At 40.7% G+C, this 23,331-nt stretch overlaps 2 protein-coding genes across 3 annotated transcripts in view; one reads left to right on the top strand and one right to left on the bottom strand.

Annotated features, from left to right (window-relative positions):
• tmem132e (transmembrane protein 132E) overlaps positions 1–23,331 on the top strand; it is a 448,364-nt gene that overhangs the window by 369,045 nt on the left and 55,988 nt on the right. For both annotated transcript variants that reach the window (XM_080867161.1, XM_080867160.1), the window contains exon 4: positions 9,092–9,284. In XM_080867161.1, the coding sequence (XP_080723287.1) occupies positions 9,092–9,284 (193 nt within the window). The remainder of the gene's footprint in view (positions 1–9,091; positions 9,285–23,331) is intronic.
• LOC308387235 (histone H1-like) lies at positions 14,453–22,735 on the bottom strand. Its single transcript, XM_080867165.1, has one exon. It carries the CDS (start codon positions 19,551–19,553, stop codon positions 19,167–19,169), a length of 387 nt encoding a protein of 128 aa, XP_080723291.1. The 5' UTR covers positions 19,554–22,735; the 3' UTR covers positions 14,453–19,166.

Below are 23,331 nucleotides of genomic sequence, written 5' to 3'. Positions count from 1 at the left end.
TTCCTACAATAGCCCGACGGGCAGGGCAGAGAGATTTTTGTAGCCCGACTGGAAAGATCGCTAGCTCCGGGACGTCGGGCTAGCGATTTTGCAAGCCCTGTATCTGATTGAGGAATCACTCATCTTTGGAAAAGAGAGTTTATTACAGAGAAATGTCTCTTTCCAAAATAAAAGCTATACTATCCGCTTCTTCTGGGCTATATTCTCAGCAGCATAAGGAGAATCACGTGCTAACAGCTGTCTAAATGACTCGGCTAAAGTTAGTAGCATGCTTGTTGTTTTTGTCTTTGCACTAGGATGATGTCGGCGTAAATGTGCAGTCATATTCGTTGTGTTCCCACTAGTGCTTTCAGGTTAATCTCGTTGAAATGACCTTAACGCCACAACACGGCAAATCTCCGTTAACGAGCTACCGCCGATCGCCCCGTGAATGGGGCTAGACGGCCAACACGTTAACGAGCTAACTGCGCTAGCACACTAGTTCACACCAATGTAATTAAGCATTGCATGGCACATCCAACATACTGTTTTACTTTAGTCCATGACTCGCTTACCTTCAGGGTCATACGTCACATGAAAACCAAAATAATTCCAAACGCCAGATCTGAATGAGGGTGCGGGAGGTCCATGTTGCAAGGAGAGCTTAACTTCTGTCTTGCTAGCTTGCCCAGCGCTCTTCCTTCTGACTATGCTGTCTGTGTGGAGCGCTCAGTGGATCTGCGCTCGACAGTGCAGCCTAGGCGGAGTAGTCGAACGCAGATTCACTGAGCGCTCAACACAGACAGCATCGTCAGAAGGAAAGATGATAAAATAAATTACAAATGTTGTATTGTTCGATACATATGCGTACCGAACCGAAAGCACTGTATCGAACGGTTCAATATCGATACGAATATCGTTGCACCCCTAATATATACATATATGTATATATATGTATATATATATATATACATATATGTATATATATACATATATATATATATATATATACATATATGTATATATATACATATATATACATATATGTATATATATGTGTGTATATATGTATGTATATGTATATATCAAACTGTTGGCTTGTTTGCCATTTTCACAAATGTGGCAAAGCCGCTTTGGCTTTTTTTTCTTTTATGTTACTACTGGGCAGCATGACTCATACAGAAATTCAGGAAATTTGAATACACAAGTCGTTCTATCTTGAGACAGAAATAGCATTTTGACAGTGATTGCTCTTAATCTAGGAGGACAAAGATTTGAGATTCAGCCCTGATAATCAGCCTGTCTGTCTGCTGGAGTTGGCATGTTTCCCCTGGGTCAGAGTTGGCTTTCTCTTTATGCTCTTGTTTCCTCCAGCAGTCCAAAGACATGCGTGTTAGACCACAGTGACAGAGGCTTAGATGGACCAGTCAATGACCCACAGGTAATCGCCAGTCACTAGGGAAAAGTATGTATTCTGCAACCAGCTGGGGAATAGCTATTGGAGGTTACTGATAGTCATTAGCGTGAATTTGATTCAAATAAGCAGAAGATGCTGCACCAAAACTCTCCTTGGCTGGTTGCTGCAGTTGCCAATAGGTGGCATGGAACACACTCTCTGAAGAAGTAAGTAAATGTGACTGGTCTCTATGTCTGTCTAACCGGAGCCTAATCTAGTGATTGCAAGTGGTTGTCAACTCCTGTGCCCATCATAGTGCCATAGGTTGGACCACTTGTAACCTGTGAAAGCAGAGATTCACCATACCTCCCTACAACAAGTGATCAAGAAAGTGAATGAGATCTAATAACCATTATTACAGTGGTCTAAATTATGTCTTAATTTGCAGCTGTGCTGAACTTGGGTCAACTAACCCAAACTAGTAAAAGATGTCTATTAGTGAGACAGAAAACAGCATTTTCTCATTTAATTTAGTATTGACTACTCTAAAGTAAATGGATGTATTACATGTTTAGTTGCAAAAATACAACTAAATTGGCATTACTTCTTTCATTCTGACAAAAACAAACTGACAAATGTTGCCATACAACCTGGTTACATGTATTTTAATGGCGTCTTTTGGGAATGACTTATCACGCCCACATTTCTTTAAGCAATCTTTTTTTATTCTATTCTGTTATGACTAAAGGAAGTCTGCTCCTTCCTCTTTTTACTTCTTTGAGCTAAATCATGAAAGTAGGTGAAAATTTCTTACATTTTAAGCAAGACTCTATGTGCAGAAGCCTAAGACTCAAAGACTTTACAGTAATGAGCCCAAAAATACATGAATACTCAAGACAGTTCTTTCCCTAATCACCCAATTAAATGTGGTAATAGGGAGAAATCTATTCTGTTTTCTAAGTTCAATAATTGTTCTTGTTCATATGTTTTGTTTTTTTCGTTACCACTAAGCAAGTCACCAGTCTCAGTCAGACACATGCACAAACACGCACTCTGCTAAAAACACAAGCATACACACAGCAGCATCATTTTGCATCTCATTGGCGAACACATCTGAGCACCAATTCGGTTTGAACATCTGGTTTTGTTTACTCAAAATTACCTGAATCTGAGGAAATGGGGTGACAATGTTTTCCCTTCAGGGCGCGTTGTTGATCTCTTCATCACTCTCCGCTCTTTATTATTCTTTAGCTGTCCTCATCAGCTCGCACTTCAGCCGGCGCTGGAATTAGTCAACATATTTCTTTGTCTGTAACCCTCCATCTGGAACGGTCCCGTTCTAACAGCAGCTCGTTGATAACGCCACATGAACCGATGCATTATTGATCGCGGTCAATGGGTTTCAAATGAATAATGTTCTTGAAAACACTGTGGCAATGCCTCTGTCATTTAATAAGATGTTTCTTAGTTCAGTTTAATAATTCAGGGTTAAACAAGAGAAGCAGGGAAAAGACTCTGAGAACATTTTTAAATGCCAATATTGACTCTTAACAAAGGCTTCAGGAGGACAGGCGAGTATAGTGTTTTGCAAAGCTGCTTCGTCGTCACTGATGTTTGCCCCTTTTTGACTCTGCAAAGGAGAGAAAATGTGTTTCTTAGCACAAAAGGCGTCCTCTGTTGGCCTGTGTACACAAACTGTTTCCACACTCAAGTAAGACTCTTTCAATGAACACAATGCACGGTTTACTTTGTTGGCATGTTTTATGATCCAGAAAAGTGCTTTTTCCTGAGATGTGGGGAAAAGCAGCAGCTGAAAAGCAACTGAACTCAGTTTTAGGAGTTTTTAAGGCCCCAAACTTTAGCTGTTTGTTGGTGTACGTGAGCATTAGGGCTTTTTAAAAAGTCCTTTAATAGAAATAAAGAAACTGGATTACACAAGCGTGTCATAGCTTGTCGAAGGCACGTTTTTCCACCCGAAACCTGTCATTCTAGTCAAACAGCACATGTTGAAGTGTTGTTTTAAATTTTAAGCAAACTTTGACTTTCTTTTAAATGTTCAAAAAGTCATACTAAAGGGCTGTAGGGCCATTGACTTAAGCATGAACCATTTTCAACTCTTTGTTCATCGTTTTTGTTCTCCTGCTTTTGTAACCCTGCCTTGCAGCGCTTTGATCCAATGAACACTCCCTGTTAATCAGTTCAAACAGACCTTTGATCAAAGAACGAAAATCCCCCTGAGCTCTGAAAAAGCCCCGAGCTGCAGCTTTTAAAATATATACTTTGTGCTATACACACAGAACATCATTAAGTTAATGGAGACAAGGCCAGACTTTCTTGAGCCATGGTTTCTCCATTCATTTAGCCCTTTGGTGTGAAATCACACATTTAAGATTTCACCGCCCACTAATATTTAAAAATGCCTTTGTGTTGAGTTTTGTGACTCCATCATTAGCTCAAGTGAGTCATCGTGAATAATTGCATGATAGCGTTAAGAAGGGGAGGTGTCCATGGATCCAAAAAGTCCATCCGGGCTTCCTTTTCAAATGGTTTACATCTTCAAGGAGTCGCTGTGTGGACGCTCCGACACTATCTAGTTTGACTTTTTCATCAGTCTGCTTTTTGTACAGCTGCATTGTTGGACTGTAAGTCCACTTCCCGAAAACCAGTCACATGGTTGTGGTACTTAATATCCCGGACGAGGCTACAAATCACAAAATGTATGTCTTAAATAATTTGGTAGCACTTTATAATAATTTTACACCATTAAGCATCATTAAGTCATTAGTAAGTGCTTAAGTCATCATTTATACAGCATTACTCCTCCTTAGTATTCTATTAATAATACAGATATTATTATGACCATGTTTTTGTGATTACTGTTAAGATGATATCGCGGCAGCGATAGCTGTACATGGTGTAACATTAACAGATGGATAAACATACCTGTATTTATAAATGACACTAAGGAGGAGGAGTGATATATAAATGATGAATTAAGCACTTATAACATATAACATAATACCACATTAATATTTTTTTATGCCTTTAGCTTTTGTTTTGTATAGATGCTGGTTTAAAAACTAGAAAAACAACTAGCTTAATTATTAGTGTAACTATTATTACTATTAGTTTCTCATTTTTCCTTTTATGTATGTATTTATTTGTCTGTTTTTAATGGGCACACTGTACATTAGTAACAGACCTGTAACTCATCAGTATTTCCTGGCTGGATAATAAAAGCAAAATAAAAAAATGGATTTATCATATTAACATACAACATTACACATATTTAAAAAAACAACAACAACATACCAACGATGGCAACAGGAGGACAAAATCATCTCGGTGCCCACAGAACTGATAACTGATTAATACAACCATATCTATAAAGGGCATTTAAATGTTGTATGTATTGTCTATAATATCAGAAATAAGGCAGTATGTTTAGCAAAAAACGGAGTAATCTCCGCGCCTGTAAAATAAAAAAAATGACGATGGTTATTTATTGAAAACCTTTTAAAGTTCTTTTTTATAAAAACTGTAACAGGTTTAAACCATTTAGACCATGTTGTAATATAATAATGAATATGGGAGATGTGTGGACATGTCGTTTTGTTTCTATATAAAGTCAGCCAGAATAAATGTAATAATAAAACGTTTTAAAATTTAAGACTCAAATTAAAGTTTAACTATGATTCGCAGGTATTTGTGATCGTCTACAGCTGGAGTTTGTCTCCTAAAATGTAAATGCTAGGTTCCTCCACAGAATGGCCTCATTTGGTGAAAAACACACACACTGATTTGGATCCCAATTAAAATTGTTAAAAAGTGTTATCTAATGAGGTACACTACACATACACAGTGAGTTGGACGAGTCTGGTTTGATTTAGTTCAGCAGGAGAATTAATTAGGGCTAATATAATTAGGTGTATGTTGTTGTGGTGGACGGGTTACAGCAATGGGAAATCAGGGCATCAATGCAGGACAGTGACAGCACTGACATTTCAAAGTGAACCATCGGAAAATTGTAAACGGGAGAAAAGTCACATGAGTGGGTCTGCCGTGCAGGATTTCCTCCAGAAAAGTAGCTAACGCACACGGGGACATTCATCGGATGAAGACGATTGTTGTAAAAAATGTGTACCAAAACACACTAGAGCTGATACCTGTTCATTGATTTTCTTCCACTTATCTAATTCAGGGTCATTCAGGTGCCACCGGGTGAGAAGCAGGGTAAACACCTGGACAGGTCCACAGTCTATCACAGGGCCAACACATAGAGACAGACAACATTCACACTTACATTCACACCTATGGGCAATTTCAAATCAGCAGTTAACCTAACGTGCATGTGCTTGGACTGTGGGAAGAAGCCATGCAGGCACAGGGAGAACCTGCAAACTCCACACAGAAACACCCCAGGTGGCCCGTGGATTTGAACCAGACCTTGGCTGTGATTTGACTGAGCTGACTGTGCATTTCTTTGCTTTTAAGATTATTTTTCTGTCTGTAATACAGCCAAGCAGAAAATGAAGTGGCATTAACTGGTAAGACAAAAATCTAAAGTGAAACATTAATTTCATACTCTGGAGTTGTTCTGTGGAGTCACGATGCAGATAACAGCAATGTAAGGAGGCAGAGAGGCCATGTTAAGCCATGTGGTAACAGATAGCAGTGCCATAATTCCTCAGATCTGCTCTTTGGATTCAGATCTAAAAACTAATGTCATAATGTCAAGTGAATCTACAGCTCCTTTGAGTCAAAAAATGCGAGCTTTTCTTCTGCAGCTCTCAGCTACAGTTTCATATTTTGCAGTTCACTCTCATAAAAAAGAAGTATGCCCTCTAACCTAAACCACTGTATTGTGAACACCATTTTCCTTCCCTCCAGCATGGTGGCAGGCAACATAGTATTGAGCGGCTGTACCTGCACTCACTCTAGTGGGCCGTATTGATGACAGTTTGAGTGTGTCACAGACAGACGGAGGTGTTTGTTTTCACTGAGTGATGTCGAGACAAATAGGCTGAGATCTCATCTCGGTGTTCCTGAGAGGAACCTTTTGTGGGCGGACGGTTGTACATGGAGTTTGATCCAGCTTTCATTAAAAGCCTCTCAGCTTGAATGCTGGGATGGCTTTCTGCTTTTTGTGAAGGACAGATAGCTACTGTTTCAGTTTTCGCTAAAGGTGAGGCTTGGGTGGGATGATTCTCGCAGCAGCTGGAAAGAGAATTAATTTGCCTCTTCACCACCAGCGAGATTGTTTAATGTTAGGCTTGTTGAACCTGAGGATTACAAGTCCAACATGTAGAATTTTCATAATAAGAAGGCCGCTGTGGGTCTTGAATCGTTGGCGTGGTTGTGATAGTAAAAAGATAAGCAAAAGTTTCTGGTAGATGGAGGCACAAAGGGTGATGGTGCTCAGATAGTTTGTGTGCATGGCCATGAGAACAATCAGGTTACCTACCAATAGCGATCGATCGGTTAGAAGCAAATCTGCAGCCCATTTAATGACGTCTATTCCAAAGTGAGAGGCAGAACAGAATTTGCAATCTCCTTGCACAGACTCAACACTGAGACCTTTGGATAGAAGGAGAAAGCTGGCGAGATTAGGGAGCAATGATTGGTTATTGACAAGACCCTTCTCTCTGTTTCATTTAAAGTCAATCCCTGAATAAGTCGTTGTATATGATAACTTAATAAAGTGAGTAGGAAAACCATTAGAAAACTATTATTTCTCAATAATGCCCCCTTTGACACTCTTATATAAGTAAAGGATATAGGAACATTTAAAAACATCTAATATCAGGTTTTTTCTTTAACTGTGCACTGTAATTACAGTACATGCCAATTATTTTGTTCCCTGCCTTTAAGATAGTTCCTTATTTTTCAAAATGTAACCATATCATTAGTTAAAATGAGAAAATTTCAGCACGCTGTCTGCTGATGGCTGGGTGTTAAGTTCCAGTGCGAGACCTCGAGAAATACTGCTGTCGTGTCTGAAATGTTACCGTTAGAAAGCGCTTTCATTTTCCAAGAAACCAAAGAAATTTGTGACTGAGTGCGTGTTTCTTAAATCTAAACTTAAAGTTAGTAAGAAAAACAAAACAATTAGCATAAAAACACAAATTCACACAACAGCAACAACATGCAACATCCTCCCTTTCTCTCTGCAAGGCGGCCAAAGTAGTGCTGGTTGAGAAAGGGAGAAAATTAAAAGGAGATGCAGTTAAATACTGAAAAATAAGTGCCAGTCAGAAACTGGGTGGATCCAGAACACCAGCTGAAACACTGTGTGAGCTGAAGATCAGTTTGAACCGGTCGCAGCAGGTGGCCCCGCCCCCTACCTGAGCCTGGTTCTGTCAGAGGTTTCTTCCTGTTAAAAGGGAGTTTTTCTTTCCCACTGTCGCCAAAGTGCTTGCTCATAGAGGGTCATATGATTGTTGGGTTTTTCTCTGTATCTATTATTGTAGGATCTACCTTACAATATAAAGCACCTTGAGGCGACTGTTACTGTGATTTGGCGCTGTATAAATGAAATTGAATTGAAGTTTTTGGATACTTGTACTTGATGTTTTGATATAAAAACATATAAAAGTATCTCTCTCTCTCTCTCTGTTCTAAAAGTATATCCTGATTATTTTATATGACTGCTTTTCTACATGTGTTCTTTGCTGTAATCGGTATATTCCTAGTAAATGTTTGCTACATTTGAAAGATTATTGCTGTTATAAATACTACAATTTACATTGTAATTTACTTGCCAAGTAAAAATAAAAACCTGATATCTGGATATCCCTAAACAGACGGTAGAGTGAGCCAGCAATATTAGCATTCTGCTGGGTTGCATGAGCAGAACGGGGTGGAATAATGACCCAATCTAAACTCATGTTTCAGTCTGCTCCTGGCTATGACCTTTAAGATTCTATAGCATTGTTATCTACCTTGTATCTGTCAGGAAATCTGATGAAGACAGTGAAGGAGCTGTTTATGATCCCGCCGACTGAATGAAAAGTTGCAATAGGGCGTTGTCATCATCGACTATGGCTGACAACTCCTCTGAGCTCTACTGAATGCGCGACATTGATTTGACTAGAGCAAAAACCAAATCCTAGAGCCAAGATTTTAATCAGAGGTCTTGTCCAGGGCAGCTTTGTGGCCATTGATTCACTGATCCAACCACAAAACTGTGATCAATCTTCAAACAGCTCCTTTCTATTCAAGAGAGAAAAAGCTACGGCCTTATTTTGGAGGTGATCACCTGCTTATGTATATGAATATATGCAGAACTTATATATATGGTGTTCTATTGAAGGTCTACAAAAAGTTCTACTTACATATATCTAAATGTAGAATCGCTTTGAGTGAAGAACAAATACTGAAACTGCGCCATCTGAGAAGTATCTATTCAGCTCTAAAGCTCTTGGCTGCAGTGTTTCACACGCTGAAGTCTTAATGAATGCATTATTTCTTCGTTTCAACTCAAGGGTAACTCGGGGACAGCGTAAAAAAAAAATTAAAAGCAGTGTGTCAACCACACACTAAATGACATTTTTAATAATTAAGCACTATCTAGTCAACAATTTCATCACTGAAAACGAATATGCTGCCAGAATGTCTGCTTATGTAAACTCTCCTGCGTTTGAATATGTTGCTATGAGTAGTGTTTGACATTTACGCTGGGCTCTGTTTGATGGCTGTCTCCTTGCGGTCTGGCAGGGATGTTGTGGGCAATGTCGAGGTGATGCAGCTGGACTTTGAGATGGAGAACTTCACCAGCCTCTCGGTAACCAGAAGGATCAACTGGAACATTGATTATAAGGGACAAAACCCACCACCTGATTCAGAGAAGGTCGTGACAGAACTGACGGTAGTGCAGCGGGACATTCAGGCCATCATCCCTCTGGCCATGGTGAGTAATGACAAATTCATATGGATGTAATTTTTTAAAATTCATATTCATTTTATTTTACTCAATATTATTTAATTTCAAATGCTAGTAGTTTATAGTTAAGCTGTTAGTGAAGGTTTCTGCCTTAAGCCTTTGAAATATAACACATTATTCGGTCACAAAATATTTTTCTAGTAAAACCATCACTAGGTCTGATATTATGAGCCAAATTCTGTGTGGACTATTACATTAGCCACTGTGTGACTTCCATAGAAGCAGAATAATACACTGGTTGGTTTCTTTAAAAGCTCAGTACCCTTGTAGAATATAACTCTGACAATGTGTTAGTGCTGCAACATGCTTATGTAAGGCTCTGAATAACAGGGACTCATTTCTACTACAACTAAACTAAAAGTACAGTGGAAAAAAACACAGCTTTGGTAAATAAGAGACAGTCTGTTATATTGCAAATGAGAAATACATTATACTCTAGATATTTTTGTAAATACTGCATACCAATTTGTAAGTACTGGTGCACAAAACAGATGTTTCACTTTGTTACTGTTAAATAAAACCGGCTGTTACAGTCACCAGTATTTTACGGCACTTCAGTGATTTATTTAAACAGGAAGAGAATGTATAGAATAGAATAAGCTACACTTTGGAATGCTAATCAGTTACAGTATTCAGTTTTGTTTATATAAAATGTTACATTACTGTACATTTCCTGTGTTTTTCTAGCAATTTTTTTGCAGGATTAGTCATTTAACAGTAAAAAGTAACCGTACAGTACAAGATTTTTACGTATTTCTTCTGAAAAGTCTAATAGCCATTCACTTTCTGCTTCCTTGCAAACCTGACTTAATTTTGAAGATTTTATTTTTTTAATACTATTTTTCCTTTTAATCAGCACACAGTCATTCTTCAGCAGGTCTAGTTTCAGTATACAATGTGTGCAGAGCATTCTGCACACAGACAGCTTGCCATTGCACATACATCCAATCAACACCTACGCCGTCTGCAGCGACTTACTGATTGTTCAGAGCCGACCAGTCCAAGTGTCCATTACTCTTCTAATCTAGACTCTTCCTTTTTGCCTTTTGAAAGGTGGCAATTATTGAGCGTTGTAAAGATTATGGAAGCAAAGAGAAATTAACCAGCCAAGCAGTGCTGAGAACATCCAGCTACACCTGCCTTTGTACTTAACTCTTTTGTGGTTTTGACGGAGTTGTTTAGCGTATTGAAATCCGCTATTTTTCCAGTAATGAAACTGTATTGTTCATGACGCATAATACAGCAGACTGCGTGGAGCAGTAAATGTCTAAGAATTGCTCAAAGCTTTTTTCTGAGGATGTTTGCATATTCATAGGAGCGAAGGCCATCAACCCTTTTTCAAACGTTAAGCTGTTCTACCAGTACAACGTTAGCTAATGTTTTCTCTTACAATACAGAAAATATGCTTTTAAAAATATTTTAAGACATAAGAAGGAGCTCTACACTGACAACTCCTGAGGCTTTGTGCTTCTAATAACAGCTCTTGGTTATCTGTTATATATTTGCATAATTACAACAGTTCTGCATCTAAAGCTCCATTAAATATACTTGAGCTGCAGTTATGACTTTGTGTGCTTCACATCTGTTGCAACATAAGGTTCGCTTAATATCTCTGGGCTCCTTGATATTTGGGATTAGCATGCATCTTGCACCCAGATGTGTTTCGCTGCATTGCAGAAATAGATTTCTGCCTATATGGCTTTGCCCTGTAAAATGTGCAATCCAAACCAGGCTGCATGGAAGAATTTGCCACCTCTACTCTCTCCTCGCTTGGTCGAATTGTTTATTGTAATGGCTTTCAGTTGCAGTCGCTAAGCGCAGCCATCATGTAAATGCTAAAAGGAGGCATTCTTGTCATTTTATTATTTTAGTTGTTGTGGAATTTCATGGCCATCGCTAAAAATACTTCCCTGCTTGTGTTTTCAAACTAAAATGAAGAAAATGATCTGTAACAAATTGCACAATGAGACCAGTCAGGCTTCATCAATTTAAAACGTTTTCACATCAGTGGAATTTAGAGTGCTTCCAATTAGTCTATCAAGGATTGCTTGTTTTTTAGGTTTTAGCCTAAACCTAAAAAACAATTATTAGCAGGCAACATTTACTATTTCCAGATGTCAGGATCCAATATGGTCACCTTGAAAAAGGAGAGTATCTTGTAGATAGGCTTTTTTTTCATATCAAAGAGTGAGAGTGATGACCCTTCTGGTCCAGATAGAAATGTAACACACTTTCAGAACCGATGATAGAAACTATGCAAACTGAAAACAGGTGGGTCTATCAGAGCAAAAGGAGAAGTCCAACTGATCGTCGCAGATTCTTAAGTAGCTTAAGTTTAGCTCCTCTCCCCTTGAAGGTCTCCCCCTCAGGCAGCACAGAGGGGCTTCCAGCTCCTCTTCCAGCCGTGTTTAGACAACTCTGTAGAGGTCCTGTTCTCACCACTCACGTGATTGCGTGATTTCACCATGGACATCAAACTTGTGCTGAAAGCAAACATCAACTTCTGTGTCAAACTGACACAACCTTCATGTCGAGGATCATTACCGGTGATGAGAGTTGGGTCTCCTGCTATGACCCAGAGACCAAACAGCACATGCCACTAGCAGAGACTGCAGTGTCCAAGCCCGAAGCCGTCACATTAGGTCAAGAGTGAAAGCAGAAGCATTTTTTTTTGTTCATCTTTAAAGGGTCGAACCGTCACATCTGTGATAACGACCTCAGCTTTGGGGCAACCTGCCCCATTGCTGCAGCTTTGCTTTCTTACCCTGAAATTATGCTAAGGCTAAATAGCTCCCATTTCGACACAATGGAAGAGATCCAGCATGCATCATAATGCAGAATACTGCAAGTGGTGCAAAAGTGCACTGGCAGAAGTTCAGGAACAGGACAACATAAAAGAAGTTGAGGCAAGTTTTCATGAAACTTTTTATTTGCCGCTAGTTCCACATAGTGGTGATTGTTTGTGTTTTCAAAGTCGCTGTGGTTATTTGGGGGGGACATGAGTAATTTGCTGGCTATGACTGATTGATGGTGATGGTTATGAACGTTGAATTCTCAGCACCGATCTGACCCTGCAGCAGGTGCATGTTTCTCCAGCCCTTAACAGGAACATCGTCTAGCAACAAAGTATAAACAGGATGATTTTATGACCAGATTGCAAAGTAACTATCGCAACAAACATGAACACCGCTGCATATTTATCAGTTCAACCAATGTGTCCCAAGGGCTTTTTTATTAGCATCTCTTTGCTGCCCAGGTCAAGGTACTAAAATATTTAGAGCGGAAACTAATTATGTTAAGAGTACAGTGGTCAAAGAAAAACAACTCTAATGATATAACAAGAATCTGACTCTGATATTGCACATCTTTCTTCATCTTCTTCATTTTTCTGTACTCATTTTAAGCTTCGCCACAGATGCAGATCCACTAGCACTTTTCAGCTGGTGGCAAACGCCCACTTATAGCCTGTAGAACAAATCGGCTCTTTGTGAAACTGTGGCTATACAGAGGCGGGAGGCGGTTCTGTCCCTAAAATACAAAAATGATGCTTCTTGTGTCACAAAGCGACAGAGATGAATGTCTAGAGTGGAGTCACGAACAGCGAACGAGGAGCGAGAACGGCGAGGACGAAGAATGAAGAAGAGCGTCTCACAGAGAGGTGGACGTCCCCGGGTTGTGTGCTAACTACAGCTCACCCGCTGCCGATGAGAGGAGGAAGGGGGAGGAAAAGGGAGGAATTACTGGTGAATTTAAAGTGTCAAAAGTGAAACAATTCCAGGGTGGTAAGGTTAAATCAACCCCGGGGCTTATTGCACATTTTGAGCCGCTATTAACACCAAACCACTAAAGCCCTCTTTCACATGACTTTTTTTTAAGAGAGAGAACTGGCAGGACGATGCAGAGGAGGGAGTAACAGTTATGACAGATTCCCTCTTCCATTAGCTGCTCTCTGCCACAGCATCGACCAGATGTTAAATAAAAAATGATGTTTTGCGTTGCACAAACTCTAGAGCTTCAAGTCATGTGTTATTTTCAAATGTATACACTTGTGCATTTATAAAGACACACATCTGGCAAAAAGTATTTGCTTACATTATTCAAAGGCAGCTAGAGATGGTAATAGTTGAGCATTTTTTGTGGACTCACACGCAAAGTAAACTCGCCTCATTATTCCACAAACCCAGACCTCTGTGGGCATTTGCAACTAAGATGTGTAGAAATGGGTTGTACAACGTCTGTAATCACAACTTAGAGGAAACTGACATTACATACACACAATCATCTCAAACAGAACACATTTTATAAAGTTATAAAATTGTAAAACTAAATATTACAGAATTTTATTTTTTATTTTTTTTAAAAGGTTATTTTTCTTGATTTATTTGGTTAAATTGGGAAACGTTCACTAACAGGGGACCTGTTATGCTTATTTCCAAGTTGACAATCTTATTGTTGGATTCTACTGGAATAGATATGCACGATTCAAAGTTGCATGATGCCAGCTCTGTCTTCTGGTTGGTTCAATTCAATTCAAAATTGTTTTGTACAGTTGACCAAAGTGCTTCACAATCGGTTAAAAACAAGAAAAAACACTAGAGAAACAAATACAGATAAATGAGAAGACAATGAATTAACAATTTAAAAAAATAAATAAAACATGCCTGATGGTTCTCATACTGAACTCGAATTAAAAGCCAAAGTAAAAAAGTGAGTTTTAAGACGCGATTTAAAAGACTGAATAGACTCTGAAGTAGGAATCTCCTCTGGCAAATTATTCCAGAGTCTGGGTGCTGCTACTGCGAAGGCCCGCTCTCCTCTACGCTTCAATCGAGACCTTGGTTGTGCTAAGAGACAATCTCGGTGCTCTTTTGGGGTCATACATGTTGAGGAGTTCGTTTAAATAACCGGGCGCCATATTATTTCAAACTTTAAAAGTAAGGTTGCCCCTCACAAGCAGCACGTGGTCTTGATTTGATACAGGCAGAGCTACAGTTCTCGGATGACGTTTTTAGAGATATCCTCCCTCTATGACATGAAAAAAATAATCAGGCTATGATAGGTTTGTAGCATAAACCTATTCGCTGGAACGTTAAGACAACATAATTACACTGCAAGCAAGACACAAGTAGGCAAACTTCTTCATGGTACTCGTGCACGGGAGAGAACCGGACAGGCACCGTTCCTTCGCTTGACCCCAGTAGCTCTCGTCCGTTCTCCCGTATCACTGTCCTTTTATTGAGGTTACATGAATATGCATAAGTTCATTAACATATGACGTCTACATACACAAAGAGTACCTTGCCTGTGTGTGTGTGTGTGTGTGTGTGTGTGTGTGTGTGTGTGTGTGTGTGGACTGCTGATCAAAGGGTCAAACATCCTTGGTCAGGAAGAGGGTAGCCTCCCCCTCACCCTAGATGGTTCATCCTAGATAACACGGTGAGAAAGTCCTGCAGTTCATCTAAACAAAGAGCACTTAGACTAGAACAGACGCAACTACGTTAATCCTACCATAAAACAATAAGACACGGTATGACCTCTCATGCTCCCAAAGTGCTGTCTAATACACACAAAGTTTGCAGACTATCAAGGATCAAAACCTCTACCAATCTACAACTAATTACAAAACTCTAAGCATATATAAGTAAATATTTCTAAGCATAAATGACAATCAACAATACAAATCTAACATTTCCCCCCTTTTTGACCTTTATGCCTGAAAAGTTCCCAGGTATGAATACCTCATGTCTGACAGTTTCAATGCAAACATTTTTATACTCAGCATATGTCAAATCACCCTAAATTACTGAAAAGGTACACAGTTCAACAAATGTATTAGCAGTTATCCCATTCATTGAGCTCATCTCATGGCAAACTGCATCTTACGAGCAAACAAAGAAATTGTTAATTTAATAGTGAAAATAAAAAAGTAACATTTTCAAAAACATCTCAGCTTGGTAATGCTTCCTCCAGGTGTGCACATCACATGTCTCTCTGCAGAGTGGTTTGAGTTCTGCAGGGCGTCATGAATGTCCCTTCCAGTTGTTTCCATCGTTGTCCATAGGACCAGAGTCCAAATGTATGTAGAATAAACATTCAAACATACCAGTTGGTTTTGTTGTTTGTCAACATGGTTCTCAGCTATTTCCAAAGCTGCAGACCTCTCAGCACTCTAGTTTTATGGCCTCCCATTACCTCACTTCAGGCCTTCGTCCTGTGAGGGGGATATTTATGACTCCTTCATTGTCCTTCATTGTCCATACTCTGCAGAAAACACCTCTGTGGAAAGGGTGCAGGGTTGTCTTACTGCTATTATGATCCCAGCAGCCTTCAGAGTGTCATCGTATGCACAGTACAGTGGCACAGCGTTAGGTGATGTTCATAGGAAACTGCTGTTATCACCACCATAGCTTCTGGTTCCTGTGCTTTTCACAGAATCATGATGTCATCCTCGAACTCCTTCTACGCTGTCGATGGAGCTTGGCACGCTCCTCATCCCCTGAGTGTTTATGTTCCAACGCTGCTGAAGGTTTAAGGCAGAGCACGTCGTACACCTTAGTCGTCTTCCTCAGCGTCAATATTGAATCTTTCATTGTATTTAAAATCTTGCTGTGGGAAGTCTCCTCTTGATTTCCTGGAAGCTTAGTAGCACAGCTCTCTGTGTGATGTCTGCTGTGCTGAAGATGATCTCTGATCCTCCTGAAGCCTCTCTCCCATCTTGTGGACGATCCTCTCCTCTATTTTGCAGGCAGTTTCATGGTCCTTGCTGTGGCTCCAAGGTCTGATTTCATGATGGGTCCCAACCAGCTTGATCTTTGACCTCAACCACTGCCTGGTCCTGTCAGCTATGCGCTTCTCACTGGGCCTCTGAAGATTTCTCAGGAGATTACTGCTGCACCTGTATTTCCTTGCTAGGAAGACAAACTATTTGGAGAGTGTGTCAACAATCATCAAACCACATTCTTTAGTTCAGTGAACTTCACTTATAGGCCATCAAAGCCTCATCTGAACATGGGTGCACCACTTGCATAGGTTTAATATTTGTAAATAAAACGGCTAATCACACAAATCACTGCAACAATAATAAAAAACATTGTTTAATGTTAATCCTTGGACCCCTCCTCTTGACGCATGGACACACCCATGCGTCAACTCACCAAACCTGGATTCCAGTCTTAAAGAAAAAGATTAGCTAGATCATATCCCAGGCAACATCAGGGCATCTCCTCCCCTGGAGCAGCACCACCCTGGACCTATAATCCTGCAATGAAAATGTTAGTGTGTTTTGCATATTAAGTTTGCTTAACACCTGGCTCTCCCAGGAGCCTGCATACACACCATCATGGCCTGGAAAACAAAATCTGGAAGTAAAATCAAACTCCATACCTGTAAACAATTGTATCATAAGAACAAGAAGCACTCAACATCAGCAAGACAAGTGTCATGTGCAGGTTTTTCTCAAATCAGTAAACTACAATTATTTTCATAAGTCGCCTCAGACATGGATCATCCCATGTACTCAGGCAACATTAATGTAATCGGTGACTGCTCTTAAGCAAAGTCACTCCACTTATATATTACTATGGGCTCAAAAGTGGCCAGCTAATGAGCCCATATCAAACTATCCCAGAAACACTGTATCTCTTATTTGTTTTACTCATGTCACTTGTCCGGTTCAGCTGAATCTTCCACAGCATTCTCAAAGAAACTAACATTAGCAATACATATTGACTGTAGTCAGACAGAGGTCAGACACAGGTCAACAGGTTCCAGAGGTGCCATAAAAACACCATAAAGTCAACCCTAGCTGTGGAAAGAAGTAACACCAGTTCTCAACACAGGAAATTTCACACATGTTATTCACATTATCAAAGTAACCTTCACATTTTCCCATCAACACAATGCAACAGCATCACCACTCATAACCCGTAAACACAGTTTTCCTCACACATAAACCCAGAAATCCTGTAGTAGGAAAAAACATCAACCAGTTGTCCTGGTATAAATCGCATCATCAATTCACATGAAGAACTGGCATGCTGTAAGAAAAGAAAATGCAAATATTAGCGCTTGCGCAGGCGTATGCATACTTTGTCACAGTTATCTCTGTGAGCAACTCAAGCCTATGAATAACACACCTGATAAATGCACAGACACAGAAAATGGCATTTAAAAGGTTAAATCATCATGCAACCTCGAGTGTTGCTGTCATCTTTCTGCTCCTGTAAAAGGAAACACATGGGTTCATCTGCACCTTTGTCAGGTGGGGGTTAGCTTCACACAATCATGTTCAGTCAGTCAGTCAGTTATTTTAAAATTCTTACTCATTCACTCAGTGGTTCCTTCTTTTGCTAATTGTGGAAATTATCATCGCATTCGTTTCCACGCTCAGCAAAACGACGTTATTTCAAAAAGAAAAATAATTTAGACTGGATTTCCTCGTTGAATCCTTTTTGGGGGGGACTCTCATTTCCTAATTGTCCCAAATAAGTGGCTTTCTCCTGAACCCATTTTAAATGTGGAGAAACTCACTTGCAACAATTTTCTTGACGACGTGTAACGCTTTTAATTCCCGACTTGCAGATCTGCTCAAAGAAAAGAAATTCACAAGCAAAAATCAGTGCTTGTTCAAAAATGAAAAATAAAAAATAACAGAGATTATCAAACCAAACTCTCAGTGCACTGTGAAAGTATCAAAATAAAAAGGCCTTGTTAAGTCATGACACAAACTCCTCATCATCTTCACAACAGGAGAAGAATCATCAGCTAGATTCACTCCAAACCAACCATCAACTGCACAACACACAACATAACCCTAATGTCATATTAGCTATGAGTTTAATCACCCGGTCTGTGCTCTTCACTCATTTAAGCCACAGATCTATTTTATTCAATTTTTCCTTTTTCCCTTCATCATAAAACATGTGACATGCTGTCATGCACTTCACAAAAGACGTTTGTTCTGATGTATTCAGAGTTGTGTATCTAAATACAGGATTCACTCGCACATCAAAACAGGAAACTCAGTGTTTTAGAGTCTCCACTCAACACACAACAACTCCAACACATCTCATTCACTCATACTAGAATTCAGTCACCTTTCATTAATCTAAAACCGATCAACTAATTTGCATATCAGCTATTAACCCACTAAGTTGACAGGACGACAGAAAAGCATGTTCAAAATAGTATCACAAAAGACAATTTCCCTCATACAGTAAATTACATGTGCTGCCTCAATCAAGCAGGAAGCTTCTCCCAATTTACCATTTTAACAACTAAATTTATTGTCTGATCACTGGTTGGTCAAACCAGGATCTTTTTTCCCACAAAAGTTAAACTGTTGTCCTGCAACCTGGAGAGTCAATTTTTTGCATTGGATAAATTCAGTATTTAATAACAAGTGTCTGCTAAATTGACACTATTTTAACACTGATGAAAGATAACAAGCTAATTTTCATTGCATGGGTTTGTGTTATTAGGCAGGTCTAATGCATGTCTGTGGAGCTGCATCTCCAGCAGAGCATGTTCTTAAAGCTGCCTTTCCTACACACTTCTCTGCTATTATTTAATCATTTCTTAACTAATGTGCTATGAGTCTTCATGAGTCATTTTGTGTTTGGAATTGTTAGTAGGGTTAATGCATGTTCTGCTTGTGTGTGTGTGATTTTGTATATGTTTCTATTTTCGCAATGTTTCAGACTCAGTCTCAATTTTCCAACTTAAGCAGTCAGTTTTCTTTTCCCCAGGTTTGCTAACCCAAATTTTGATTTCCCACATTAAATAATTCCTATGTGTTCTCACCTAGTCTTCTCACTCTGTTGTCCTCTCACTCTTTTGTCCTCTCCCACTTCAACAGTCCCGGCAGTTCTCCTTCAGCTTTGTCCTGTCTAGTAGCTGAAGTGCTGCTGCTGCCTTCTTGGGCGACTTCTTAGCAGCTGCTGCCGGTTTCTTGACTTTGGCCGCGGCGGGCTTCTTGGCTTTGCTCTCAGTAGCCTTGTTCATCTTGAAGGATCCGGAGGTCCTGGTGCCCTTGGTCTGCACCAGAGTGCCCTTCGCCACCAGGCTTTTGATGGCGGTCTTAACACGGGCCTTGTTCTTGTCCACATCGTAGCCTCCGGCAGCCAGAGCCTTCTTGAGAGCGGCCACAGACAGGCCGTTGCGCTCCTTGGAAGCGACCACGGCTTTCACAATCAGCTCGCCCACGCTGAGGCCGACCTTCTTGGGCTTGGAAGTCATCGTCTTCTTCTTCTTGGCCTGAACCTCGGCGCAGGGCGCAGGGCGTGTTTATGATGGAGCCTTTCCCACCACAGCGCTGGCACGTTGAACGCATCATGAAGGGTCCATTTCTTTCATGTCGCTAGCCGCATGTGGCTTGCCCGAGTCACTCAGTCCTTTTTGAGCATTTCAACATGCTGCCGCCGCAGACCCTGGCCTCAGATCCAGCAAGTTTAGCGCGCTGATCTCCAAAAAAGTCCCGAAGGCCAGAAAGACGTCAAATAAGTGTCTCGTGCTGAGAACTCAAACAAAAACTCCTCTTCACGCTGCCATCTTGCTCGCCCCTCCGTGAAATTCAACCAATCAGACAGGAAGATGGGTTTGCTTTCTTCTTCTGCCTGCTGTTTATCCACATTGCTGCTGCTTTGCTGGGACTTTTTGTGCTCAGGACTTGCTGCTGTCTCTTTATCATGTTATTGCTTTGGAGCTGCATTTCTTATCTTCAGGGAGGAGTGAGCTCGCTTGTGAGGTTGAGAAACACATGGCACTGTAAATAAGTCAGCCAGAAACTTGGCCTGCATGTTTCCAATGATGTTAAACTATAACTTTCTTCCGACTGTTGCATGTGGAAAATTGATACAGGTCTGCTTTTCACCTGAAAGTGACAAACTAAAACATGTTCATTATTATCATCACTGCTTAATCAACACACATCTCTCTCTCTCTCTCTCTCTCTGTCTGTGTTTGTGTGAACAATCCTTTCTTAAAAGCAGAAAATGACATTGTAGTTGTTTTTCGGCTGATCAACACAAAACCTTTTTCCTATGATTATTTCTCTTCGTCTACAATGTAATTTGTCTCTTTTTCACTCTTTTTTTTTTCTTCACAATAGCTGGTGGTCTGCAAAATCACCGCTCTCACTCACAATCAGAGGCAATCACTTTTGCACAGTGCACAAAAACACTGTGATGTCAGACACATTCACACTCACTTTTTCATCTGCATAAATAAACCATATGGCTGGAGATATGTGCCATGGTGATCCATAAGCATGATCACCAGTTTATTTAATTATTTTTAATCCAACAAAACAAATAAACAAAAACATGATGCTGATGCTACACACACACACGAGTCAAGGTGCAGAAAAACTGCTCATGGAAACGCTGCACACTCTCTGTTTCCCTCTCTTTGAGTAGTTCTCAGACAGCTCTTGATCTGATAATGTGTACCTTGCTCATCAGCTCAAAAAACAAAAACAAAACTGCAACGCGACATCACACAGTAGTTGCATGCTCTGCCCACAGTGGCAAAGTCTTACACTTACATATTCAACACAGCTTCTCCATCATGTATTTTTAGATGTTTCATACAGGGTTGAGCATATTAGTTGTTTTCACAGATGTGCTCTATATCTCAACAATGGCTCATAATAAGACGACCGTCTTCCACACAGGTCAAGTGCCTCTATGCACTTCATGAGTTTAAATATTTACCTATATCACTTCACCTCACATGTCATTGTACTGAATTTAAGCAACCACAAGCTTAATGTAGATTACTTTTAACAACTATCCACCTCAATTAAATCTATGGTCTGGCACACAGGCTGCTGTCGATCAGGGCAAGCTAAAGAATAAACATTGTGTCAGCAAGGGGTGGGGGGAAAGCCATTCACCAGAGCATATCTTAAGTGCTGCTGATGTGGGCTGGCCTTCTCCACAGCTCTCCAAGGCTGGTGTGTTTTCTGAAAACTTCTAACATTTGAATCTCTTCCATTTATAAGCCTGCGATTAACCGCACGGCTCAGGTCCGCGTGACCGCGCTCGCGTGAACCCGCGCAGCTGTGGAGCCGTCGCTCTCTCTTTTTTTTTTACATAAATACTTTGTGCTGCCAGGAGCAAAGTCCAGCACAAACGTCTGTCTCCCTCCGACTCACTCTTGGTTGCTTAGAAACCCATGATAACAACAACAACAGTCGGTGTCACAGACCACATGTTCTGCTCCGCACACACTCACACACAACAACAACAACGACGACAATGACAACAACACAAAATAGGCCTACTGTCCAGCACAATCTGGACCCCGCGGAACTTCTCAACACCCCACTGAGCGGTGGAGAACTCACTACAGTACCCCACACAGCGGTCTGTATTTCGCCCCACTAAGACGGCGAACCAAAAAAAAAGTTCGAACTGCGCAACTCTGCGACTTAATGCTTCTGTACAAAAAACCCCACTGAGCGGCTTTGTACATCGCCCCACTTAGACGGCGAATTTTAGCCCCACTGAGCGGCCACGGACAACGCCCCACTGAGCGGCGAAGACGTAATTTTAGCCCCACTAAGCGGCCACGGACAACGCCCCACTGAGCGGCGAAGACGTACAGTTATAGAGTTGGACTCTAAACTTACTCGGTGTTGCTTAGCGTGTAATATCAGCCTCGAATCCCGCCAATCGCCATTCATCGAGGAGAAAAGACATACAGCGAATCCACAGGAACTTCCTGGCTGACGTCAGTCTTTCAGCGTGCCTCTCCTCCCCTCGGTGAATGCGATTCCAGGGCTCCGGCATCGAAGGACCAATTAATGATAGGTTTGTAGCATAAACCTATTCGCTGGAACGTTAAGACAACATAATTACACTGCAAGCAAGACACAAGTAGGCAAACTTCTTCATGGTACTCGTGCACGGGAGAGAACCGGACAGGCACCGTTCCTTCGCTTGACCCCAGTAGCTCTCGTCCGTTCTCCCGTATCACTGTCCTTTTATTGAGGTTACATGAATATGCATAAGTTCATTAACATATGACGTCTACATACACAAAGAGTACCTTGTGTGTGTGTGTGTGTGTGTGTGTGTGTGTGTGTGTGTGTGTGTGTGTGTGGACTGCTGATCAAAGGGTCAAACATCCTTGGTCAGGAAGAGGGTAGCCTCCCCCTCACCCTAGATGGTTCATCCTAGATAACACGGTGAGGAAGTCCTGCAGTTCATCTAAACAAAGAGCACTTAGACTAGAACAGACGCAACTACGTTAATCCTACCATAAAATAATAAGACACGGTATGACCTCTCATGCTCCCAAAGTGCTGTCTAATACACACAAAGTTTGCAGACTATCAAGGATCAAAACCTCTACCAATCTACAACTAATTACAAAACTCTAAGCATATATAAGTAAATATTTCTAAGCATAAATGACAATCAACAATACAAATCTAACAGGCTTTAGCCCAGTTGATATTTTTTTACCTGGGCCTAATGATGTCGGGTGCGCCAGTTTGAATTGTAGTTTTGTGCTTTTAAAGTCACAAAACTAATCCACTTGTGTTCAGTAAGATGACAACAGCATTTTTAATGTTTGCCATGGTGTGTCACGGTCCAGGGCAGCGGCCGTGTGGAGAGTGGAAGGAGGACTCAAAGCGCAGCACTCATTCAGGTGTGAGGGTGATTTATTGATAATAACAAACATAAAGAGGAGATGGCAAAACAGAACTACGGATGAACTAAACTGGGTGAAACTACACAAAGGAGTGGCAAACCTGAACACGAAGGGAGAACAGCAGGGAGAGCACGCAGAGGATTTCACAGGGTAGATGCAGAGTACGCAGGGTAACACAGAGGATGAACACAGGTAGGAACACAGACGACGCGACGAGGGGCAGAGGAAATCACACGCTATAAATACACAAAGAGACACTGGGAAATCACACACAGATGGGGGAAACAGCTGGACCTGATTAACCTGACGAGACAGGGGAACACTAACACCAGGGACCAACAGAGGGAGCACAAAC

Source organism: Rhamphochromis sp. 'chilingali' (genome assembly GCF_963969265.1).
Source record: "Rhamphochromis sp. 'chilingali' genome assembly, chromosome: 19".
Lineage (NCBI taxonomy): Eukaryota > Metazoa > Chordata > Actinopteri > Cichliformes > Cichlidae > Rhamphochromis > Rhamphochromis sp. 'chilingali'.
The sequence above is the reverse complement of the archived record's forward strand: the minus strand, read 5'-3'. Positions and strand labels throughout refer to the sequence as shown.